This window comes from Polypterus senegalus, chromosome 4 (genome assembly GCF_016835505.1).
Source record: "Polypterus senegalus isolate Bchr_013 chromosome 4, ASM1683550v1, whole genome shotgun sequence".
In the NCBI taxonomy this organism is placed as follows: Eukaryota; Metazoa; Chordata; class Cladistia; order Polypteriformes; family Polypteridae; genus Polypterus; species Polypterus senegalus.
The window spans coordinates 36,317,671-36,343,681 of record NC_053157.1 but is presented as its reverse complement, the minus strand read 5'-3'; the positions used below and the strand labels follow the sequence as shown (position 1 = coordinate 36,343,681).

The 26,011-nt window shown below is 36.8% G+C and overlaps 1 protein-coding gene across 4 annotated transcripts in view; it reads left to right on the top strand.

Annotated features, from left to right (window-relative positions):
• The window catches only part of LOC120527253 (WD repeat-containing protein 7), a 522,770-nt gene that overhangs the window by 312,116 nt on the left and 184,643 nt on the right, over positions 1–26,011 (top strand). For all 4 annotated transcript variants that reach the window (XM_039750464.1, XM_039750463.1, XM_039750462.1 and 1 more), the window contains one exon: positions 22,321–22,545. In XM_039750464.1, the coding sequence (XP_039606398.1) occupies positions 22,321–22,545 (225 nt within the window). The remainder of the gene's footprint in view (positions 1–22,320; positions 22,546–26,011) is intronic.

Below are 26,011 nucleotides of genomic sequence, written 5' to 3'. Positions count from 1 at the left end.
CTCTACATCCATAAACAGCGAAAGCACCCTGGTGTGTCTGAACTGCTTATGCTTTTCCTTGGCTTTCATTGAGTATTATGACATTTTTATCTGCAGTGTCCCCCTGCAGTATTCAGATTGGTGGGAAAAAACATATTTTTTCTTTCAGTTTCTAAAGCACTCTTCTTTTCCTCTTAGAAGATTTGAACATCTGTCTGTCTTTCTGTCTGTCTCTCAAAAAGTGGTGTTTATTTTATTGTCTTATTTTCAAAATCAAAGGTACATAAAATTGGATTTAGATAAAATGTCATTAAAATAGATCTCTCTGTTTTGAGGTCAATACATTTCAGCGATCAATATCTTTTAAGCAGTCTGTAGTCAATGAAAGAAAGTGGAAAGTGTTGTGGAATATACAGTACACTGATTTCTCTTTCATTTAAAGGCCGGTGTTAAAATGAATGCACTTATGCTATTTACTGCAGCAGTGCAGCAGAATAACTTTAAATAGTTTGTGCTACAGAAATATAGCAATCTCATTTAGCATGTGGTGTTTTTTAAGGCATATGGTGTTTTATGTTACTTAAAATTATATGCTTGTTTTTATTATACAAAGGGTAGATCTTTATAAATGTAAAATTCAGTATTTACAGATGTTGCTGCAAAAGCATCCTTACATTGAGCTCTTGGCTGGGTGAGTGTGACATTGAAAAGACAGATACGTTCTAAGCAGTGATTATTTTTATAAAATCTTTTGGTTATTCTCACCAAATTAGCTGATTCTCAAAACATATTCACAGCCTGCTGCTTCAACAAAGTGAATGATTACTTTGTACAGTAGCAGACTTCAGGTAATCTAGATTACTTTTTTGCAGCCCATTCATTTATCCATTTACGAACTTAATGTCCCCATTATAAGGTTGTGAAGATTCAGGGCCTCAGAATGACCTGATTAACAGGTTTAAGCACACATAAGCCACTGCCACTTCTCCAAAAACAAAGTAACACATTTTAGGCAGTGCCTGATCATACATATTTTAAAAATAGGATGGTTTATGTAATGCTCAAGTTTAGTGGTGAGTGAAATGATTCATGTAAAACAGACTTCAGAGCCAACTTGGCATTTCTCTTCACAAAAATATTCACAAAACAAATGTTGTTTTGCTTCCAACGAAACGTAGACCATCAGATCATGTAGAAACGTGTTTTGATCTGGTCTGGAAGCATTTTCATGTATTCATTCTCCATGTAATATTTATAATAAAAAAAAAAAAAGATCTCTAGTGAAAAGAGAAGCCCTAAGACAAGTGAATAGTACACACTGGAACTGGTCAATGCATGTCGTTATGCCAATGTGAAAGGAAGGGCAGTACCACAGAGTGATGTTTTGTGTTTATGTAAAATGTCCTCAAAATATATGACTGCTAGAAGTTCCTGCTTATAAATTATGGACCCGTCCTGCATATTATGTAAGCCATGCATCCAAGGAATTACCAAGGTGACCCAGTCAGTGATGCTTTAGATCTAGCTTTGAATGGTGAACTGGGGCAGAGGCTCAGTGATGAGAGGACAGGACGCCACAACAGAGACAGAAAGAAAAGTGGGACGTGAGGGAGAGTGCTTTTTGTAGTATTTTAGAGTGGATAAGTGGGTGAACATCTACACTTGGTAGGCATTGACTAGGGTCCATTTAGTTATGCCTAAGGGTCCATTTAGTTATGCCTAAAGAAATTAAACATTTTGTTGCCATGTCTTACATTTATTTATTTAACGTCCCTGCTTGTGTGGGGTACTTTCTATTAAAACACTGTGAGTGAATGCATGTATAAAAATATCTATGCATTTTAAAGTATATAGTGTGCAGTTAAGTATAGGCACATTCATATACATTAAAACATACAATATCTATAAGATGACATAACATTCTGAAGTTGAGTATTGTGTGGGATAGACCACTCTGTCCTAGCAACACTGGATGCAAGGCAGGAACCAGTCTTGGGGGTTTGTTAGTCTGTCACAGAACATACTTTTACACACCCCCACACTCCGACCTACATAGGGCTAATTTAGAGTTAGCTCTTAGTTTAACATGCATGTCTTTAGGGAGTGTAAGAGAAACCAAAGTACAGGGAGAAGACACAGTGAGAACCTGCAAACAAAACATAGACAGTGAAGCAATGACTGGGCTCCTGATTTAAATCCATAAAGCTGAGGTAGTAGCACTAACCAAAAGAGTTTTAAGATATATTTAATTATCAAAGAACAGTTTAAACTGGGTAAATACCAAGTTTCATAAGTGGCAATCACAAAACCGTATTAAAGCTTGAAGGACTGCCTCACACATGTTTCAGTTCAGTAGGAAAAAGCGTTCTGAGAAAGAGAGAGAATGAGGAGGTGGGGCTTGCTGGAGTCCATTTTAATAAGCAGTCTATCGAAATGCCTTATCAGAGATTGGGCAAGTGTTGATGTTAAGCTTCTTAGGAATGGTGAATGATGGTTAATGATTATTTAATGACAGATTTCAGGACTGAAAGGCACTTAGTGCTCACAGTGTACTGCACAGCCTATTTTTCATACCTCCAGACAGGTTTATTTGGTTTCACCTTGAATGGAACAGTGCTGTATTGATTTTATTGGTGTGGGTTTAAGCGCAATATTGGCTTAGAATACTACTGGCTCAGTGGAAGAAAATAATTGAATTTTCTTGATTGTGGTATTTTTATAAGTAGCAGACCCCTTTCCTGCTTCAATGTCACATTAGGATCTCTACTGATTAATATGAATTGATGAAATTTACATAACATTTTCTCTTGCTAATTCAACAAGTTTATTCATAGAAATAAATTTGATATTGTTGATCATGATACACTTTAGAAAATGTAGAGTTTACTTATCCAAATGCTGCCTTGGTGAATAAGTAATTACTTAGCCACTCTTCTGCAAAACATTTTCTGAAATACTTTGCTAATATCTAATTGATGATTCCTTCGTCATAGCATTTATAGTGCAATAATGTCAGGCTGTGTTCTAAAACACAAGCTTTGTCAGTAACTGATTTCAAAGAATTCAGTCCTTGGTAATTTAAATGTGATGCTACAGAATTCACATCCTCAGTACTGCTTTGTAAACTGGTAGAGCTCTTGATGTTATTGCCCTGTGCTAGCATACTGTTTGTTCTCATTTTATTGGAAAACCTAGTTAAGGCTACCTCTGGGATATGCGTTCAAACTTCTTGGAATAAGAGATTTGTTTCATAGGAGCCTTCCAACTGCTTCTCAGAATATGAACTGTGGCTCTCTAAATGCTACAGGTCTTTAGCATAGCTACTGTATATACCTTATAGAGACAATTAGCCCTTCTTACCTTTATCAGATGCTCTCGGTGTTCTTCACTTGGGACTGCAATGCATTTTTAAGTGTAGAGCCTGTTTTAATTTTTAAATATTTATTCTCTGGATTGCTAGCTGCATCTGTTTGCTTTACATTCATATTTCTGTTTGTATGATAGTGTGTACTGTCAAAATCTATATGTGCTTTGATGTTGTTTGCATCCAGGACTTATAATCGTGGTTTAAATTGAAATCTATCAAACTTGTGAAGGCTTTGTCAATGTACCAAATAAGAATAAAGAAAAGACCCCTTTAAGTTTTGTGCCAAGTTACTGATTTATCACACCCACGAGGAGGAGCTTAGGAGAATGCACTGATTACAGACACACCACATGACAAACACCCAAATTGGTACCTGAGTGCAGCTGTGCAATGGGTGACACCTTAGCACCACACTGGAACAGTGTGAGTTTTTTTTTTTTTTGTTTGTTTTGCGGTGGCTGGAGTGCCAATCTTGCCACCAGCCCCCAAGTTTTCCCTGTAAGTCAGAGGACCTGCTTGCTAAGCTGGATGCCGATTAACGTCTTACCTAGGACGACACCTGCAAGATATTTGTAAATATATTGTATTATTATTTATTGATAGATGAAATGGATGTATCTTACTTTTGTGGATGAGTCTCCTAAAAATCTTCTATAAAGAACTGTTTCATGCATTAAGTAATTAACTAGCACTTTTTTTCTTATCTAGATTTTTATATAGCTTAATTAAATCCACACTGTAAGCTTACAGTGAATATAGTGGCATACAAAAGGTTGGCTTAAAATGTCTGTTACTGTTAATTAAGTGAGCGAGATTATGCAAGATTAGTGTATTGCTTTTGTTTTGTACAATTGTACAGTAACAAAAGGAAAGGAGCACCATGTAAATGTTTGGGCACCCCAAGATATTTGAGGTCTCTGGGTAACTTTTCTCAAGGTGGTCTCAGGCCTTCATTAGCGTGTCAGGGCTATGGCTTGTTCATGGTCATCGTTAGGAAACCCCCAGTGATGCATATTGCAAAGCTGTATAAATGTTCTGACTCCTCAAACTTTGTCCCAACAATCAGCAGCCATGGGCTCCTCTAAGCAGCTCCTCTAACACTCAGAAAAGTAAAATAATTGACACTCACAAAGCAGTAGAAGGCGACAAGAAGATAGGAAAGCATATTCTGGTTTTCCTCAGTTCGTAAAGTTATTAAGAAATGGCAGTTAACAGGAACGCTGGAGGTCAAGTTGAGTTCTGGAAGCCCAAGAAACCTTTCTGAAAGAACTGATCATTGGACTACAAGAAAGGCAAATAAAACCCCCCACTTGACTGCAAAAGACCTTCATGAAGATTTAACAGACTCTGGAGTGGTGGTGCACTGTTGTACTGTGCAGCAACACCTGAACAAATATGACCTTCATGGTAGAGTCAGCAGAAGAAAAACTTTCCTGTGTCCTAACCACAAAATTCAACGCCTGAATTTTGCCAATGAATATCTAAACAAGCCCAATGTTTTTTGAAAACAAGTTGTGTGGACTGATGAAGTCAAAATAGAACTTTTTGGTCACAATGTTCAAAGGTATATGTGGAGATAAAAAAGGTGCCAAATTCCAGGAAAAGAACACGTCTCCAACTATTGAGCATGAGGGTGGATGGATCAGGCTTGGGTTTGTGTTGCAGCCAGTGGCACATGGAACAGGGAACATGTCATTGGTAGAGGGAAGAACAGATTCAAATATATACCAGCAAATTCTGGAAGCAAACATCACACCATCTGGAAAAAAAAAAGTTGAAGTTAAATAGGTCCTACGAGGTATTGATTTGAAGTGCATCTCAAAATCTAAAAAGTAATACCTCAGGAGGTGCAAGCTGATAGTTTTACCATGGCCTTCACAGTCCCTCGACTTAAAACATCTTTGAAAATCTGTGGATAAGTCTCAAAAGAGCAGTGTGTGCAAGACAGCCCAAAAATCTTGCAGAATTAGAAGACTTTTTGCAAGGACGAATAGGCAAAAATACCCCAAGTAAGAACTGAATAATTCTTAGCTGGCTACAAAAAACATTTAAAAGATGTCATACAGTACTTACCAAAGGGAATCTTACTAATTAGTGACCTGGTTGGGTGCCCAAACCTTTGCTTCAGGCCCTTTTCATTGTTTTGGTATTTTGACCATGTGAATGATGGAAATAAAAATGTAACCTTGTTTAAAATGTTAAAGAAATGTGTCATCTTTAACTTTATTCCTTTTGGTGATCAGTTCATCTTCAGCTCACTTAATTATTCACAGTTACAGCCATTTTAAGCAAGGCTGCCCAAACTTTTGCCTGCCACTGTAAATGGGAAACATGTTTAGTTTCTGTAACTTCAGATACATAAACCTTTCTTTTGAGGGTTAAAAATAAATTTTCCTTTGCTTAGATACTGTTTAGTACTCAGCCAATGCACAATTTAGAGTTGCCACTTCATCTAACATGCATGTTTTTAGTGAGTGTGAGGGGAAACCCCACGTAGACACAGTAAGAACCTACAAGCTCCACAAAGACAATGAGACAGTGACTGGGCTACTGATTTAAACCCAGAAAGCTGAGGCAGCACTACTAACCACTGCATTACTAGATATATTTTATTATCAAAAAACAGTTTAAACTGGATAAATAACAGGTCTCATAAGTAGAAGCCTTAATACTTTATTAAAGAATTTAGGACAGCATCAACTTAATTAAGTTCAGTGGAATATAACGCCCTGAGGAAGAGAGAGGATGAGAAGCTTGAGCTAGTTGGATTCAATGTTAATATATAAATCTTTCTTTCCTTTGAAAGTTTAAAATAAATTTTCCTTTGCTTAGAAACTGTTTAGTTCTCACCTATTGTACAGTTTAGAGTTACCACTTAGATACTCTTTAGTATTTGGATACTGCTCATTTAACACCATTTCTTTTCAGAGCTATTTATTTATTTAATCTTTGTTACAATAATATGATCACCCAATATATATTTCAAGAATGTTTACCTATAGAACCTTATCTTCTGTCACGTAATCATAAAGGTATTGACATAGCCTGAATTTTCCAGAGTTCTCAATCCCTTCAGGCAAAATTCCTACATTGTAGTGTTTGCTGAATATTGACGGAATGATGGCTTTTGTTGTGTTTGTTTCTACGTTTAACTGAGGGTTTTCCTTAGGTGGTTTTTATTGGTTCACACTCTGTCAAGTCATAAATATTAAGCTGGAAGTCAACATATATACTGGCTATTAAGATAACAGAAAATATAACAAGACTTGGACAGCTAACAACAGAATAGTGAAAGATGAAAGCTTCCTGTGAAAAAATGTCTTAGAAAAAATAAACTTCTAGTGACTCCTCTGTATTTCTCACCATGTAAATAAAGCCAAGCTTTGACTGACTTATGCCAATGATATAAGTACCCCCATACTCTAATAAAAGCATGTGCAAAGAACCAAGCAATATAAGTAAGAAGAGGGTAGTTATTTTTTAAACAAAATTGTAAAAATGTTAAATAGCTGACAAGTAACGTTATTTTGCATTATATTAATAAGAAAAAACGTAAACAAATTATCCATCAGATTCAATCTTTTTAAAAGAAAGTTTGGAACTTAGAAAGATAGCCAAAAAAGGAGGTGAATTCCACACAGATCGAACGTTTTATTATTTGAATTTCTTACTATGAGTCTTAGTTTATGAGTTTTTGGTTTCAAACCTGCCTAGGTTTCTTGGTTTACTTGTTCAGTATTTTTTTCCAGTATTCTTTACTATCTGACACTTTATTTCAATGCAGAATAAACAGATAACATATCTTTTTATGTAGATTTTATTGTACAGTATATTAAATTAATAAGTTTTACACAGTGAATTAATGGATTGCACACATTAAGCAATGTTTTTCTAAGGAGTTTTCTGTCAGAGATAAAGAAGAAGGAACTGTCAGAAAGTTTTGAGTCTCAACTAGAGAGGAGTATTCTACAGTGCTTATTTTATAACTAGCAAAAATATTTGCTTCTGTGTAGTAAAATATGTAAATTACATGATTCTTGCATTTGTGTCCTATATACTGTATATGTTTCTTGTTTCAGAATCAAGTTAACATAGATGCCAACAACCACAAAATCAAGTATATTGCTTCTCTGAATTTCTAACACTAGGGAACAATACACTTTTGTAGATTGGCTCTTGCATAGTCAAAGTGTTTCAGGGTCAGTTTCTTTCATATTTTACGTCCATCATTCCAAACTAATAAATTTGGACTGGGAGAAATAAATTATTATGACCAAGGGTCCAAAAACAGTTGAAAAATATAACATTTTGGTTCTCCAACAAAGAAATTCAAGGTTTAAACCATTGCTGTCAAGATCATGTGCCCCTTATTGTGTGATGTTGTGGTCTATATTGATTTAAGTGTCTCAAAAAGCTTACATGTCAGTTTAATATTATACTGATTTACTTAAAGTTTGCAGTGGTCAATGAGGGAAAGAGGCTAGAAAAACTGTTTGACTTTTCCCTTATTCTTCATGAGAATACCCCCTCACACTACTTGTGTTGCAATGGCTGTACTACAAGAGAGTTGCCACACTCGCCCTGTTCTGCATTCCTAACCCTGTATGGCATCTACCTGTTTCCTATTCTGAAGGTCATGGGGCATCCAATCCCTGAGAGGAAAAGGTCAAGTTAGCCACAGTGGAGGGCTTTTATATCAGTGGCACAGAAAACGTTTGTGAACCTATTAAGAACTATTTTAGTATTCAGAAAAAGTATGCTTTTGGGGTTTAACAGTGTTTCTCTTAATAAGTTATATTCACCATTCATACATTGCACTTAATCATGGGGAATAACTGTTACTTTTTTCAGTTTATTGTTCTTTTCTTATCCACCTGAATATAACAACAAGCATGTGGGGTGCATCTGTGTGTATGTTGTGGTTGCTAAGGTTAGGAAGAAAATTTTTAAAATAGGTAAAACATGTAGAAGAGCGTCACAGAAGTCAAGATGAAAATAAAAAAAAACAAGTGAGGGTCTAAAAATAAGAAAATTGGGTCTTATCTGCCTATTTTGTTGTCCGATTTTTTTACATTGACAACAACATTATGGTAGTAACTGTCTTGTACCCTTGTACAAGGTTTATAGATGTAACCAAAGAATAGAGTTGCTAAATTAGGCCAATGCAGTTGCAGCCTTTGCCACATTTTCCCAGCACAACATATCAACTATAAGAGCAGTCAGTTCAATGAGTGATGCCCAGAGGAAGCAATTGAAGAGGAAAAGGCTGCTGCGCAAGGAAGGCATTGGAGTGTATTGTTATGCCAGACCGAATGGACAACCCATGTATCCAATAAAAATGTGAGGGCTACATTGATGACTTAGATTTCAATCTGTCTTAGATTGGTAGAACAGGTAGTTGATCATATACTATGACAGTAAAATAAAACTGTGTTAAAGTACCTCAAGATATGATAACAAGCTTTCTTGAAGTGAAACATGGCGCTTTAGCATACTGTAGCTTTTGTTTTGGAATTTCAATCTGTCTTCTTCACATTTGTATGAGTTTTTTAAAATCATATTTATATTAATTTTGATTTTGGAAACCCCATTTTGATGTTACTTTACTAAGTATGAAAAACTAAGTAAACGTTAGAAATATGATTATAGTTGGGCCAAGCATTAAGAATTGTTTATGAGCATAATGTAATCCTGAATTTGGGAGCAATAGGAGAGTTTCAATATGGAAAAAGTGGAACTGCAGAGATAAAACTAAATGATTAATTTTATAATTTTAACATATTATATATGTATAGGGAGTAGACTGAAGCTTGTTTTTTAAGTACAATTAAATTAATTTCTAATGTCTTCCTCTTGGTCTGTATTGGTAACCTGTTTTAGTTCATGATCTCCTTTACCTTTGTAAAGAAATGAGAAAATGTAATCCTTTTATGTAGAGGACACCATAAATGGGGTTTAAGTTGCATGCCTTTTGCAGCAGAAAGCCAATTTAAGTGCTTTTATGAATATTAAAAAAAAAAACTTCATCTGCTTGTCAGCATTTTTTTGCTTTGTTCCTCTTCTTCCCTTAGATATTATTGCATATAAAATTGTTTTTGCAGCAATTTATCAACAATATTTGTACAGAAAACAGCATTTGTTTAAGGCACTTAATAAATTACCTCATAGGAGAAAACAACTGTTTTATGATTTTATGCTTTTTTTTATATTTCTGTAGAATTTTGTTAAGAAATCTAGAATCTTTAAACTGGAAACTGACAACACTATCACAATAAATTACAAACTGAATGTTTGTCTTTTAAATGTATTCCCAGTTTAGAAGTTAACCACACAGAAGAGTGAACAGCCAGGCATGTTTTAGGCTTAAATTAGTTTTATTGTGACAGAAAAAGAGAGCGGTGCACGAAACAGGTCATTTGAAACTTTGTCAGCCACAACTCTTCGCTTACAGTACTATTTTAACTTTTAACAATAGTTATGGTACTCAGACTATATAAACTGCTCAAAAAAATTAAAGGAACACTTTGAAAACACATCAGATCTCAATGGGAAAAATAAATCCTCCTGGATATCTATACTGATATAGACTGGGTAATGTGTTAGGAACGAAAGGATGCCACATCATTTGATGGAAATGAAAATGATCAACCTACAGAGCCCTGAATTCAAAGACGCCCCAAAAATCAGAGTGAAAAAATTATGTGGCAAGCTAGTCCATTTTGCCAAAATTTAATTGCAGCAACTCAAAATTGTACGCAGCACTTTGTGTGGCCCCTGTGTTCTTGTATACATGCCTGACAACATCGGTGCATGCTTCTAATGAGATGACAGATGGTGTTGTGGGGGATCTCCTCCCAGATCTGGACCAGGGCATCACTGAGCTCCTGAAAAGTCTGAGGTGCAACCTGGTGGCATTGGATGGACCAAAACATAATGTCCCAGAGGTGTTCTATTGGATTTAGGTCAGGAAAGTGTGGTGGCCAGTCAATGGTATCAATTTCTTCATCCTCCAGGAACTGCCTGCATACTCTCACCACATGAGGCCAGGAATTGTCGTGCACCAGGAGCCATTGTACCAGCATAGGGTCTGACAGTGGGTCCAAGGATTTCATCCTGATACCTAATGGCAGCCAAGGTGCCTTTGTCAAGCCTGTAGCGGTCTGTGTGACCCTCCATGGATATGCCTCCCCAGACAATCATTAACCCACCACCAAACTGCTCATGCTGAATGATGTTACAGGCAGCATAATGTTCTCCATGGCTTCTCCAGACCCTTTCACTTCTGTCACGTGCTCAGGGTGAACCTGCTCTCATCTGTAAAAAGCACAGAGCACCAGTGGTGCATCTGCCAATTCTGGTATTCTATGGCGAATGCCAATCGAGCTGCATGCTTCTGGCAGTGAGCTCAGGGCCCATTAGAGGACATGGGGCCCTTGGGTCACCCTCATGAAGTCTTTCTGGTTGTTTGGTCAGAGACATTCACACCAGTGGCCTGCTGGAGGTCATTTTGTAGGGCTCTGGCAGTGCTCATCCTGTTCCTCCTTGCCCAAAGGAGCAGATACTGGTCCTGCTGATGGGTTATGGACCTTCTATGGCCCTCTCCAGCTCTCCTAGAGTAACTGCTTGTCTCCTAGAATCTCCTCCATGCCCTTGAGACTGTGCAGGGAGACACAGCAAACCTTCTGGCAATGGCACGTATTGATGTGCCATCCTGGAGAAGTTGGACTACCTGTGCAACCTCTGTAGGGTCCAGGTATCGCCACGCTACCAGTAGTGACACTGACTGTAGCCAAATGCAAAACTAGTGAAGAAACAGTCAGAAAAGATGAGGAGGGAAAATTTCAGTGGCCTCCGCCTGTTAAACCATTCCTGTTTTGGGGGTCATCTCATTGTTGCCCCTCTAGTGCATCTGTTGTTAATTTCATTAACACCACAGCAGCTGAAACTGATTAACAACCCCCTCTGCTACTTAACTGACCAGATTAATGTCCCATAAGTTTAATTGACTTTATGCTATACTCTGATTAAAAAGTGTTCCTTTAATTCTTTTGAGCAATATATATATATATATATATATATATATATATATATATGTGAGACAAAGAAAATGTTGTAAATTTCAATTTAATACTGCTGATGGTAGGTTCCTCTTGACATGCTAAGTCCTCACCCTGGTCATCACAACCCAAAACATAGTTAACACCTGTTTAGATCTCTTTTTTGAACAATTATGATAAAATAAAAGAAACAGAGGTAATTATCAGTGATCACGAATAGGTTAAATCTGATATTGTGTTTGAAGACACCTCAACAAAGACTTAATCATTTACATGTAAAAAGAGTGAAAGTTTAGCAACAGAAAATAAACAATAATGTCTTTTCAGAGACATTTTGATCAATTCCCAAAATAAAAACATTCCAAAAACAAACGACTAAAAAAAAGTCTCATTGAAAGATTGAAAAAACATAAATGTCAGGAGAATAAAAAGGCCAAAGTCAGAAATAAAAAAATATCAGAAGCTATAGCATGGGCTCAAAGAAGTACTGCAAGATTAAAAAGAGAAACTAAAACAAACATTGGCTATTGATACTAGAACAAACAGCAAACAAAGTTTCCAGTATCACTTTGGTAAAAAGAAATGAAAATAAAAGAAATACATAAAAACAGGAACAGATGGAATGTCTTAGGCAGTAATAAAGCCAGCTTTGAGTTTAGAGATTTTAAAATATAATCGTCAAGTGCACTTTATGTAGGCAGTGTGGAAAAACATTTGAAAATCAAATTAAAAAATATTGTTAAAACTATATTGAATATAAATCATGGGACATTATTCTCAAACTTCATAATATGCTAGAGACACTGTATTTGGAGTATTGTTCTGTTTTCCTTACTAGCTGCAAAAAAGATATATTAGCACTAGAAGCTGTGCCGAAGATAGCAACCAAGAACTTCGTGGGTCTAAAGGAGATATCTTGTCATTTTAGACTAAGAGTGTTAAAGTTCTTTAATCTTGTACAGTGAAGACCATATGGGGACCTGATCCAGGTCTTCAGAATTGTGAAACTCATTGATCAGTCGGAATTCTGTCAGTTAAATAGTGAATTATGTCAAATGATAACAATGGTGGAAATTTAATGGAAAATGTGCTTAAGGGTGAAAGCAGGAAACACTTCAAACAAGGAGCCTTGGGAATCCGAAGTAAACTACTGAAACCTGTATATAGATGAGGTATTGGGACACCTGTCCTATTAGAGAACCAGGTAACCTTGACGGACTGAAAGGTCTCTTCTATTCTGCAATACTTATGATGTTCTGGTAGTCTTTCCATTTAGTTCTCTCTAATACTGCTTTTGAATAGAAGACAGGAATCTTCACTAATGAGTAAGATAGAGACTCGGGTGTTCAATTCAAAAGTACAATCCAGTCTGAACTTGTTTCCTCTTTGTGGACTACTTTAGTTTTCTGGAGGTATTTATTTCATAATATTTTAACCCAAAATACATGTATTTTGCATGTTGTGATCCTATGACTGGTTGAACTAAAGTATGAATTGTGCAGTATACTGTAAGTAACATGAGTTGCTGTTGTCCAGCATTGGTCACCAGAGGCTCCCATTGTATTACAAATTTTGCCATCTCCATTTTTCATGAAAATGTGAGATTATTTTTTTTTCCCCCCATCACTACAAACCACATGATGTAAGTAAAATATTCAAAAACTAGCATCAGTAATGGCACACTACACGATAACATGCAGTGAATACACTTGACTTGAGTATTCATAGTTTTCATCCTCTTTCTCTGTACATTTAGCATTCGTTTGCTCAGAGGTTGATGCACTTGCGTCTTCCTAAGCAGCTCTTCTTTTCTCCACCACGGTGGCCTGTTTCTTCTCTTCTTTCATCAGCATCTTTTCGCTTTGAAACTGATTAAGTTAGTGTTTGTGTTGCAATTACATAGTATGTTTTTTTTAATTTTTCACTTCAGTCGGCACTTAAGTCTTCAATCTGCCTCAAGAATGATTTAAGATATAAAGAGGTAGAGGAAGTGATGGCAAAGCTGGTAGGGAATGAGAACGGCGCCCGTACGCATGTGCCGCATGGCTGCCCTGCTGGCCACTGCAGAGTGTTCATTCTACAATAAAATTTAAATAAAAAGAGTAATAACTTTGGAGGTAAATCATCACCTCAAAAGTGGATAGTAGAGGTCACTTAGTATATGTGTACCAAATTTCAGGTCAATAAGTGATTTAAAATCGTGGACAGACAAAAGAATTTACGGTAGTGTATTATATAAGAAGATATCAATTTTGGGTGCAGTATTCCTTTAATGTTTTGAAACCAGACATAGCAGATTTGTTTAGTAGTGGTAGTATTATTATTGTCACATGTACAGTAACATTCTTACTTGCATGTCCAGCCAACTTACAACATAGTTCTTGTCTTTTCAGAGCTAGTTCCTATAAGGTGGTTTATTGTTTCCATAGGATGCCTGGAGTTGTGCCTGCTTTCATACAGGTTGGCACACTGCCATTTTCTCTCTCAGCCTCCTTTGTTTATGCCTCTGGGAGCACATGGCTTGGAGGTGAAGACCTCCTGACTCCTTTTGGAGTTTTCTTTGCTTGACCTGCTCACATGTACCTCCACTCTCCCTTCTGGTGCATGTCCATTTTGACATACCTCGGGTTCTCTTCTTAAAAGAGAAGAAATAGAGCAGGCTCTCAGGCATTTTTGGTCCTCCCTTCTGTTGGATTCCCCTGTGGCCCCTCTATATTTTGCACAAAGAGATGGAAAAGACACTGAAAGCGCCAAATCTCAATCTTCTTAACTCTTTTTTTAGCAAGTAGTATTTCTTTCTGTCTCTCCCAAGTTTAAACGCTTTAAATTCCTTTCTTTTTTTGATACATGTGTCATCTGGTCCATTATTTATTTTCCTTTGTACTTTTTATTTTCTTACTTACTGTACATAAGCTACAGTACACAGTTGATCACTTCTTCCAGCACTAAACCTTCCTTCTTTTTCAACTGTGTTTTCTATACCCCTTTTGCTTTACCCAGATTCTGAATGCAGCTCCAGCACCTTTTCCATCATTTCACAGCTGTGATGTAATTTGTTATCTACTCATGGATGGCTTTACAATTGCTTTACATTGTTTCTGCACTTTTCCTGCAAAGCATCTTATTAGGACCTTTCCAAGTGCATCACCACCTCATTTCTCATAGAAAACATTTATTCCTATCCACCAGTTGATTTCTCAGAGGACTAGACTAGTCTTTGTCCTTTCTCATTTCATCTTCCTGTTTCTTTGCCATCTGGTGTATTGCAGACTCCCATCACAACTACCTTTTTGTTTATTTTTATGAGACAATTAACTTCTCAATCTCCTATTAAATCTCCTCTGCTGCATTTTCTTTTTTTTTTTTTTTTTACTGGTGTTGATATGTAGACTTGAACTATCATTTATTCTTTATCTTCCCTTTAAGCATTCCGTCCATGTGTTGCTGTGTGTTTTTGATTTGCTTAGTTTTCTACATGTGAACATCCTAAAATATATTAAAAGAAGGCAAATATAGGTATGTGTCTGCTTGTAATTGAAGAATTTGTATACCTGATAGCCTATTAGAATTTCAAAAAGAGACTGATGCTTTAAAAAAAATATTCCCTTATGTATGTCAGGTCTGGCTGCTTCAAAATATTGGGTTGAGAAGATGATTTAGGTAAAGGTTTGAAAAATAAGGTCTATCTACATAGAGTAGTGTTTTGCAGCTGCTCTGTGTTCGCATTGGTTATGTGAGGTTATTAATTTTCTGCTTTTGATAGGGTGATCAACTGTCTTGTCAAGAAAATGGATCTCTCTGTCAGACTTTAGCATGATTAAATACCATCACATTACTGGCAGAAAATACCAAATTCTTTTCAGATAGATGAAACAGCAAAGGGAGGGATTCTTTTACAAGCCTTATTACTTTTCTTTTCCCTCGCCTTAAAGAGTTCATTTGGATGCATCATTTGATTTATGAACTTGAGTTTGTTTTTTGGTTTAATAGGAAACAAAAAGAGACAAGTGACAGTAAAGAACAAAATTTTGCACGCTGAAGCAAATAAAGGAATAGTTCAAAATCGCAGACAAGGGTAGTGCTTTGTCTTTTAGTTAAAGGTTGTAGGCACATGCTGTGGACAGTTAAGGTTTCAGGGCCTGATTTAAAAACCAAAAAAATGAAACAATCCTGTTTTTAAGAATCTTAATTTCTTAGAATGCACAAAGCTTTACTGCTGTGCGATCGTGTTGTGCACTTTTTAATATTGACATCAACAAGTTGTAAAATTATAATTATTGAAATACCCCTGCATTGAATAAAAAAAACAGAAAATGAATGAATTGATGAATATTTTATCCACATGGTAGTATGTCATCTGTAAATTGTAACAAAGTATAAATCACCAAACAAATGTGCTCTCCCCTAAGGTTTACATTTTCAGTCATTTGACTGTGGGAAGCTGTGCGAAGAAAGGACAGATTTAAAATATGCCACAGATTTGGAGACCGAGATTACAAGGAATAAGTCAAAGTGCAAATGTTTGTTGATTGGGATTCTCCAAACTTGAAGTTGTGTGGAGCTTTGGTAAGGAATGGCGTAGTTGTCAGTGCCTTGAGAGATGGAATTCTTAAGAGCTTTTGACCTCCAATTAGGCATTTGTTATTTTTTTTTACCCTTACTCTTTGCTGGTGATTTTTCCTTGACTATAATATATATATTGCAACAACATATTCAGTTGAGAGGAAAAGTAGTTGTGAAATTTGTGGTCCCATTAATTAATTAATTAAGCATTATAAATTAAAGCAATTGACCCAATTAAATGGCATAACAGAGGCCTAAGACATCTCTCAGCGCACTGTAAGGTAAACTGTTCAATTCTCGCAAAGAAAAGGAGCAGTATTTGGTGAAGAGTGAGAGGCTGCAGGTTATTGTTTTCTTGACATTAGACAGTGGTTTGATGTGCTGATTGCCAAAAACAGCATGCCGCTTTTTCTTGCAATGGTGCCCAAATTCTTGCTTTGCCACTTCTGTGCTTGACTAAGGAGAGAGGGGATGATTATCAGAACAGAAATGTCCAGTGGATATAATGCTTACAGGATGCCATTTTTCATATCTGGCACTTTCACAAAAACATTGTAGATTAATCTTATTTATGATTTAGCTCACTAAGGAATAAGCACTGTCTCATGTGTCTAATCATGATTAGTCATTTTCCAGATCCTACTACATACTGTAAGCTTTCCATCTGTATGACATCATATTTCTTAATACTAGGTTGCTCTTTTTCAGAGTAGGTGTGACAATTAATGGAAATTTTTCCATTAATATACAGAATGCCTTGTACATATAGCAGTGTATAGTGTGTATTGAGATGTCCTGTATTTGAAGGTAATGCTGGTAAGGTCACAGGGCCTTGGCTTGGTTTTAAATGTTCTCAACATTGCCTCATGAATTTCATCTAGCCTCTTTGGTTTTGTCTCACAGTCAAAGTTAGATTGATTAGCCGATCTAAAATGGACTCATTATGAGTACCTGGGTGTGTGCCCTAAGACTGGCACCATCTACAGGGTCGGTTCCACCTTTATACACATTGTTGTTGGAATAAACTTTGGATCCACAGGACAGTGTGCTGGACAAAATGTGCTGAAATAATATTTTATATGATAAGAAATTTCTTGTGTCCAAGGCTATAAAGTGAAATTGCTAATCCTTATTGTGTTTCTCCTTAAAGAAGCCACTTTACATTCTATGCCAGTTTCTTACAAACTCTTTTGTTTTTAGAAATGCCTAATTTCATTCAAAAAATCAAATCAACATTCCACCATCTCTGTGTATCCTGCATGGTTCCCGGCACACCCAGTTTTCGCTGTTTCAAACTTCCACATCCTTAATAATATATTTTTTTTTTACATTTATACATTTCTTCTCTCACTTATGCCAGTTCACTCACCACACATTATGGGTGATAGATAGTTAGCCAGTTAGAGACAGGGAATGATTAAGGGGTCAGAATGACAAGGGCATGGTGGGCAGTTTAACCAGGGCATCAGGATACACCCTACTCTTTACAAACAAAGCCCAGGGATCTTCAATGACAGCAGAGAGTCAGGACCTCAATTTTACGTCTTATCTGAAGGACTGCACCATTTTTCAGCACAGTATCCCTATCAATGCACTGGGACATTAGAATCCACATTTAGATCACAGGTTAAGCTCCCCCTACTTGCCTCGCCAACACCTCTACCATCAGCAGCCCAAACTCCTAGATGGTCTCCTAACCAAGTATGGGCCAGGCCTTAGCATGCTCAGCTTTCAAATGGATGACATGTTCTGAAGTGCATGTGGTATTCCTTCTGGTGCATTTTTTGTGTTCAAAATCATAAGACACACTCATTCCACATTTAGTGTTTTTTTTTTTTATATGTACCACAAACGTGTTTCATTTATACTTCGGCCATTGTTTTTATTTTTTTAATCATCACCTTCACAACATCTGTGTCTTTCATTTTCTGAGAGGTCTGTATGATCTCGAGCCTTGGTAAATTTCAGTCATGGTGTTCTCTGTCATTGTGTCTTGCTGTTGTGCTTGTATAAAGGTAGACCTCAGAATAAGAGAACAAGTTTTCCTTTAACAAAATGCTGCAGTAAAGACACACATTTTTCTTTTTCTTGTTCAGTTTTCATGCCCGTGTCTTATTAGAGAATTGCGTCACCCTAAAATTAAAGTAATTAGCGATGTAAATAGATAAAGCTGAGTGCTCTTCTGTCCTGCCTGTTTATGGCATCTTTTTGCATGTTCTTTTATATGTTGTTTTGTCCTTTCTTGTGTTGATTCTCTAGTGTTTACTCATTTTTTATTTTCTCAGTCTGTCAGGTCATTTTCATGATTTGCCATCTGTTTTCTTTGCAGCGATCCGCAGTAATCATATACCATGGCCCAACAGTCTGCTTAGCACCCCAAGGACTGGGACAGCTTCTTTATTTTATACTTGTCTTATATACAGTATTGTATATAATTATTATGGTCTGCCTACAATACCCTCACTTAGAGACCACTCTAAATGTGCAGACACATGAAGAGCCAAATAGGGAAAAACGAAGTGCCTATATATGTATATCAAATGTTTCAATGTCTGTTTATCTGTCTCTGATCCTTAGCTGGTGACTGGAAGCAGTGGTTGACCACGCAACAAGTACCTTAATAATACTGTGGGGGCAAAGTTGCTAAATGTCACTCCAGAATAATATTGAAATGTTGTATTAGTGCCTTCCTCCTTAATTAATGGAAGCTAAATGCAGAAAGCTGAAACAGTCTGAAGTACATTTAGGATCATATCTCTACATTGAAATCTATAACGTCTAACAGTGGAAGTGTAAACAAAGTCTAAATTGCCTTCTAAAAAAATGGCCTCAACATCAAGTCAGGTAATCCAGGAGTAAAGCTACATCCCAGTTCAGTTACTTATTTGTGCTGTGTATATAAACACGTCTAGATGTGTGTGTTTACTTTATGTGTTTCCTCATGCATGTCTAGTTCTGCAGACAGGAGAGCCTTTGAAAGCACATACTATGCAAGCAAAACATTGTCCCTGGTGTTTGGTTTCCTACTGGAACTGCACACATGGCATTTTTGAGCACAAGTGACTATTGCAGAGCCTGAACGGCTGGGGTCAGGGCCCTGTATATTGATCAGTATCCCTGCTCTCCCCACTCCTGCATCTGCTTCATTGGCTCCTTTCAGTGCCTGCTCCAGTACATTAGAATAGAAATCCATAACTAGAGCTGTGCTCATCCAAGCAAGGGAAAAAAGTAAATTAAATGCTATAAAACAATCCTAGAATCAGGAGTTTGTGCCAATTCATCTTGATCTAGAATGTCATGCCAGCCCTTGGCCCAGGCGCCTGGGCAAGAATCTGCCGTAGTGAAAATAGATGGAGCTTGTTTGTCAGTTGAGGAGCTTGGCTGCAGTTAGCAATTCCCTTCTGCAGAGGTCAGCTGACAGAACAATCAGCGTGCTCCAACAGAATAAAGCTCTTTTCCAAAGCCATTGTTCTGACGCATGCTCCATGCAGAGACTGCTGTAGATGAGGTGGGGTGTGGGGGCTCATTCTCTGGATAAGGAAATGACTCCAGGGGCCTGCCTGTTTGCACAATAGAATTGCACTGGGTTCACTTCCGAAACAGAGGCGCTCAATATGAAATAAGCCCTTTTAAAGATTTAAAGGTGGCAGGCGAATACATGTGTTTGATATGCCGGCTCCCTTTCTTATTATAATGTTTTTTCTCTTTCTCAATGCCCCAACTGTGGAGTTCAGTGGGGAATATTGTGTAAAGGTCATTTTGCAAAGCATGCCAGTCGAAAATAGTGTGTTTTCAGTTGATATGGTATTGCAGTCTCAATTTTTTTCCCTTTTGGCCTATTGGCCTGAGCATTTATAGATAATCTCAATAATTGGTGGCCGTAAGCTGTAAAGACTTTATTGTGCTTGTGTTTGACTGTCACATGTCCAACAAATGCACAATCTGACAGCTTATCTTTATCACAAAAATTGACTGCTCATGTTATCTATTATAGAATCTCAAAATAAGACCACAAACACCACCACTTTTTATACTGAAAAGTACCGTTGCAGTGTGCTTCCATGCTGCTAACCAGTCTCTTTAGTTTGAGTGCAGTCTGTTATTTTTCTGTTAAAAATAAATAATGATTTTAATCACATAAGACACCATTACAGAGGCACTGTATTCTTTTAATGAACAGCAAACACAGCATTCTCAGCTGTGATTAAGCATTAAAAAAATGACCACTTAGTTGTATGCAAACATTTCTAAATTAACAAAAAAGACTGAATGTAAGTCCGCAATCCAAAATGCCGAAATACGGTTTAGAGCTCTGCTGGTTTTTTCTTAAAGGGGAAATTTCACACTGCTGATTACTTTAAATGCAAAAAACAGGTAAACAAGGAGTCTTAATTAAGAGGAGATGATTTAGTGGAGATCATTTAGAGTCATCAATTAGACACTAATTAAGAAATCGTGGCCCTTCAGGACTGACCCTGCCTGTTCCGGGTCTACAACATTTAATTTCATTTAGTTGTCAGTTTTATTAAGTTGAAATGTTTATAGATGCACACACTTATTAAATGAGCAATCTTGTTTTTGACCAGTTATGCCTAATGTTTTTTCTTGTGTAAAAAGTTTAAAACATTACATCCTGAGGTTGGCATCATTACAGAAAGATTATGTGCTTTCTTCTTCCGTCCATCTTTCAGTTGTGGTATCAGAAGGTTTTTTTTCTATTAGATTGCAGTTTTCTTGGTCAGGTCAGCTTGCAACATACTGTATGCATATACAGATTTATGATTATTTTAATTTGATTGTTCAGTTAGCACATAATTAAAAGTTGAATAAAGTATAGAAGATATTTGTAATGGAAGCCAATATTTAGATTGGTGTAGTAACTGCTTATTGCACTAAAACTGTGCAGAACCTTTCATTAAAAATGTCTCATGTTGGTACACATTATTATGTAATACTGTTTCCACTTACTGTCCATTTAACCATAAATTGAGCTTAGTCAACTTTATTCTATATAGTAGTTGTACCACATTTTTTTTTTTGCATAAAGGATTTTTATATCTATACATTGATAATTATGAAGTTGCAGAATAAAATACTATAGAAACGTTTAAATATTAAAACCAAACCCTAGATGGTGTGTGCAACTGACAACTGAATAAATATCTATCCACTTTGCAATCTGCACATCCATTTCTCAGTTATGGGAAGCTGGTGTCTACCTCAGAAGGATTGGATGCAAGGCAGGAGCCAACACTGAATGGTCTGTTGTTGGGCACACAAATGTACATTCTCACTTATTCAGAGGCAGTTTATAGTTGCCAGTTTTCTTAAGATCAGGGCTGGGGAGTTGGAAGCAAATATTGGGGTACTGAAGTCCGAGTTTGAGTCAGTAAAAATGTACCAATTCTGACTAAATGTAAATTGTAAAATAGTGTATTCAACTTTCCAATTCCACATATACTGATTCAGTTAAACTATTTTTCTACTAGACTTTTGATAAAAATGGAGTTTCTTTTTTAAATTTGTAAGTTTAGTCTTTTGTTTAATGTTACTCAGTGTTTGTAAGCCACAACAGCAATGCTACAAACTTTAAATCCAAACTTTAACAGGTTGCGAGTGCAAAAAATGTAGCCTGATGATTCACACTTGCAATGATGAAATGACTTGTATCTTGACTGTTGTGTGCTTTCTAATCTGCATAGTAAATACATTAGTCCAATTACAAATAGTGGAGTTGAAGTTGGTGGTACCAGAAATCGAAGAGTTTGGAGTTGGTACCAGAAATTGTGGAGTCAGAGTTGAAAGTTGAAGGTTTTGTCTACCGACTCCACATCCCTACCTAAGATGCATGTGATTTGGATGTGGAAGAAACATTTGACACATGGAGTTATGTGTGCCAGGATTTAAATGAAGGTCCTTGGAACTGTGTTAACTGTGAACTGTGTTAACAGTGCTAGCTACTGTATTTAATATTGTTTGATGAACAGTGTATAGTTATATTCTTATGAGAACAAGCGAATTACTTATAGGCAATAGAGTCGCTTCTTTAAGGTGCGCTACTTCCAGTCTGGAGTGTCCTCCTTATTTCAGTCTGTTTGTTTGAGTGTTTTTTTAAAGACAAAATATGCTATTCTAGTTTAATAGTAGGTAATTATCTTTTTAAATAACAGAAAGATGTAATACCTTGAGAACAGTAATTTATACTAATTTTACAAACTTATTTTTGACTTGTAAATTAGCAGATATAATTGTATTTTATGTTTGGGGACCACCTGAATACAGTTTATTAAAAAGCTGTTTCTGTGAAATTCTGTTTTTCACATTTCTTTTTCTCTGTGTGTGTTTTTTTTTCAGGCTGCCTTTCTGGTCTCATGCCCCACATGAAGAAAATTTCAACCTCATATGAAGAAAGAAGAAAACAAGCAACTGCCATTGTTTTGCTTGGAGTAATCGGGGCTGAGTTTGGTGCTGAAATTGAGCCTCCAAAACTGTTGTCTCGACCTCGCACTGCTTCCCAGGCTCCTGATGGCTTCGGGCTGACTACAGGCGGTTCCAATTACTCACTTGCCCGGCATACCTGTAAGTATACTGGATTTAATGAAGCTTTCTCATACTGGTAATTTAACTGACCTCATCAGAGCGGTCCAAGCTAAATGAAGTTAATACCAAACAGCCTGCACTTATTGATTTTGCACTCTGTGTATGTACAAAGTTTCTTGATTTCAGAGGGACTACATTAGAGAGCTATATTGAATTACACAATATAGTCTGTTTGTATTACTTAACAACATCACTGTATATCACTAAAGGGTAGTAAAGTAGAAGTCAGAGTTTCATCTTGCAACTTGTTTTCTGTTTATAAAATTAATATAAATGTATGTCTGCATGTGCTTTTATACTCTTATCCCAATATATGGTACAATGTAGGAATTAGTGAAAAGTGACAGTGTGCATTTGCAAAACAAAAAGGAAGAGACACTTACTCTGCACTACTTTTTTTTTAGAATGGATGTTGAGTTCATTTTTTCCTCTTACACAATATATGAAATATATGTAATACTAGGAGGAATGTCTGGCATTACTGAATTGCAGTTGAGAATAATGAGAATAAGAATTTTATGTACAGGTTAAGCATCCCTAATTCAAATGCCTGGGATCAGACTTATTTTGGATATTTTCAGATTTTGGTGTATTTGCATATTTTGTATATTTGCATCTTCCTAAAACGTTTGCCTGTCAATTCCTCCAGTCCATGCACTTTAAATAGCCAGGGTTTCACGGAGAGAGCAAAGAAGCTGATCAAAAGACACCTCAAAGAGAAAATCAAAAGCTAAAATAGCTGTTATCCATTCAGGATCTCGGTAGCACAAGGTAACTGAGGCTTACTGATTACTTTGCAATGAGCTCAGCTGACAGAACACTCACAAACACACGCATGCCACTGCAGCTACTTGGCTGTCCATGCTTGAGAAGTTCCTCTGTCTGCTGTAATATCTTTCTGCCATTTTACCTACTCCATCATTATATGGCATAACAACAGCGAATAGATATTACTTGCCTGTGTCGATCGAAAACAGGAAACTCTGCAGTCTACTTTGATTTTACTCTGTAGGAAGATAAGTAAATAAATATAGGAAAATAGCTAAGTAACATTTGATGTGGCTTTTATATAAGTAACATATAAATGTTTTTCATATAAAGACCATCACAAAAGGAACTTTGCACGATACCTTGGCGAGCTCTGTAGACCCTACCGTTTCGTTGAAGGACGAGTATATGGCAGATTCACTGGCAGGGTGACACCCATCCTGTTGTTGCATCGAAACGGTGCCATCTTTTACCTTTATGTCTGGTGCAGGTGCATTGTTGTTATATGTGAGTGGACATTTCTTGTGGGGAGGGCTTCTGTTCTCTTTCTCCGATATAGAACCCTCATCCTCATCTGAGTTCACCTTTGTTATAGCGCGTCTTTATTTGAAAACAGCAGTGTCAGATCAGGGGGAGCGTGAACGTGACTGAGAGAAAAAAACTGCAAAAACTTCCACTCCAAGGTGGAAAAGCAGCAGGCCCTGACGGCTACCCTGCAGAGTTTTTTACAAGAAATTCTCCGCTCAGCTAGCTCCCCTCCTATTAGCAACATTTACAGAAGCCAGAGATAACCAATCTCTTCCACAAACCTTTCGCCAAGCACTAATCACTGTCTTTCCAAAACAAAATAAGGACTTATTACAATGTGCATCATACAGACCAATTTCACTTCTGAATAACGACGTTAAAATACTCTCTAAAATCATAGCTAGAAGGATGGAGAAAGTGCTCCCCTCGGTAATATCACAAGACCAAACTGGATTTATTAGGGGCCGACACTTATCTTCAAATCTTCGACGCCTGTTTAATGTAATATACTCACCAACTAAATCAAACACCCCAGAAATATTATTATCATTGGATGCAGAAAAGCTTTCGACATGATTGAATGGAAATACCTTTTACTATTTTGGAGAAGTTTGGGTTTGGCCCAACATTTGTGCATGGATTAAATTACTGTATACTAACCCAGAAGCTTCAGTTTGCATCAATAACATTTGCTCAGACTACTTTAAACTAGAACGTGGCACAAGACAAGGATGCCCTTTGTCACCACTGCTGTTTGCAATTGCCATTGAACCACTGGCAATACATTGTCGAAATACTGATCAGATAAAGGGGATTAGCAGAGAAGGACTGGAACAGAAAATCTCATTATATGCAGATGACATGGTACTGTATATATCGGACCCAGAAAATTCTGTGCCTGCAGTCTTAGCAGCACTCACAGAATTTCAAAAGCTCTCTGGTCTCAGAATTAATCTGAATAAAAGTGTACTCTTTCCGTGAATTCGCAAGCATATAATATTAGATTAGACACCCTTCCTTTTATCATTGCAGAACAGTTTAAATACCTCGAAATAAACATCACAAGTAAACATAAAGTTCTATATCAACAAAATTTCGCTCTGCATGGAAAAAATTAAACAAGACTTGCATAGATGGTCAACCCTTCATCTCACACTAGCTGGAAGAATTAACACTGTTAAGATGAATATTCTTCCTAAGCTCCTTTTTATTTCAAAACATACCAATATACATTAATAAATCGTTCTTTAAGCAATTAGATTCAACAATAACCTCATTTATTTGGAATTCTAAACATCCACGCATCAAAAGAGCGACCCTACAAAGACAAAAGGCAGAAGGTGGCATGGCTCTACCTAACTTCCAGTTTTATTACTGGGCGCAAATATACAGCGATAAGAACCTGGACACAAATAGAAGAACATACACAGGCATGGACCGCAATAGAAGTAAAATCCTGCAGTACTTCTTTGTATTCCTGCTCTGTGCTCCAATAAACACACGCTATCGGCAATACACTAATAACCCAATTGTGCTCCACTCACTTAGAATCTGGAACCAATGTAGAAAGCATTTTAAGACGGAGAAGCTTCTTTCTGTGGCACCCTGCAAAAGAACCACCTCTTTCAACCCTCACAAACATATGCAGTTTTAATATCTGGAAAAATTTGGAATTAACTTGTTAGAGATCTTTATATAGACAACGCCTTTGCATCCTATGAACAATTACAGTCCAAATTTAACATTCCAGCTACAAATTTCTTTCACTATCTTCAAATCAGGAACTTTGTTAAACAGAACCTTCCAGATTTTCCTCATCTTGCACCCTCATCCACGCTGGAAAAAGTATTGCTCAATTTCAAGGAGTTAGACTCCATCTCTACAATATATAAAATCCTTTTACAATCCCTTCCTTTCAAAGATCCAAGAGGACACTGGGAAAATGACCTCTCAATTAATATATCAGAAAAGGAGTGGAAAGTAGCAATGCAGAGAATTCACTCAAGCTCCATATGCGCAAAGCATACAATTATACAACTCAAAATTATATATCGAGCACATCTGTCTCGACTAAAACTCTCCAAAATGTTTCCAGGGCATGATCCAACCTGCGAACGTTGCAACCAAGCCCCAGCCTCACTGGGTCACA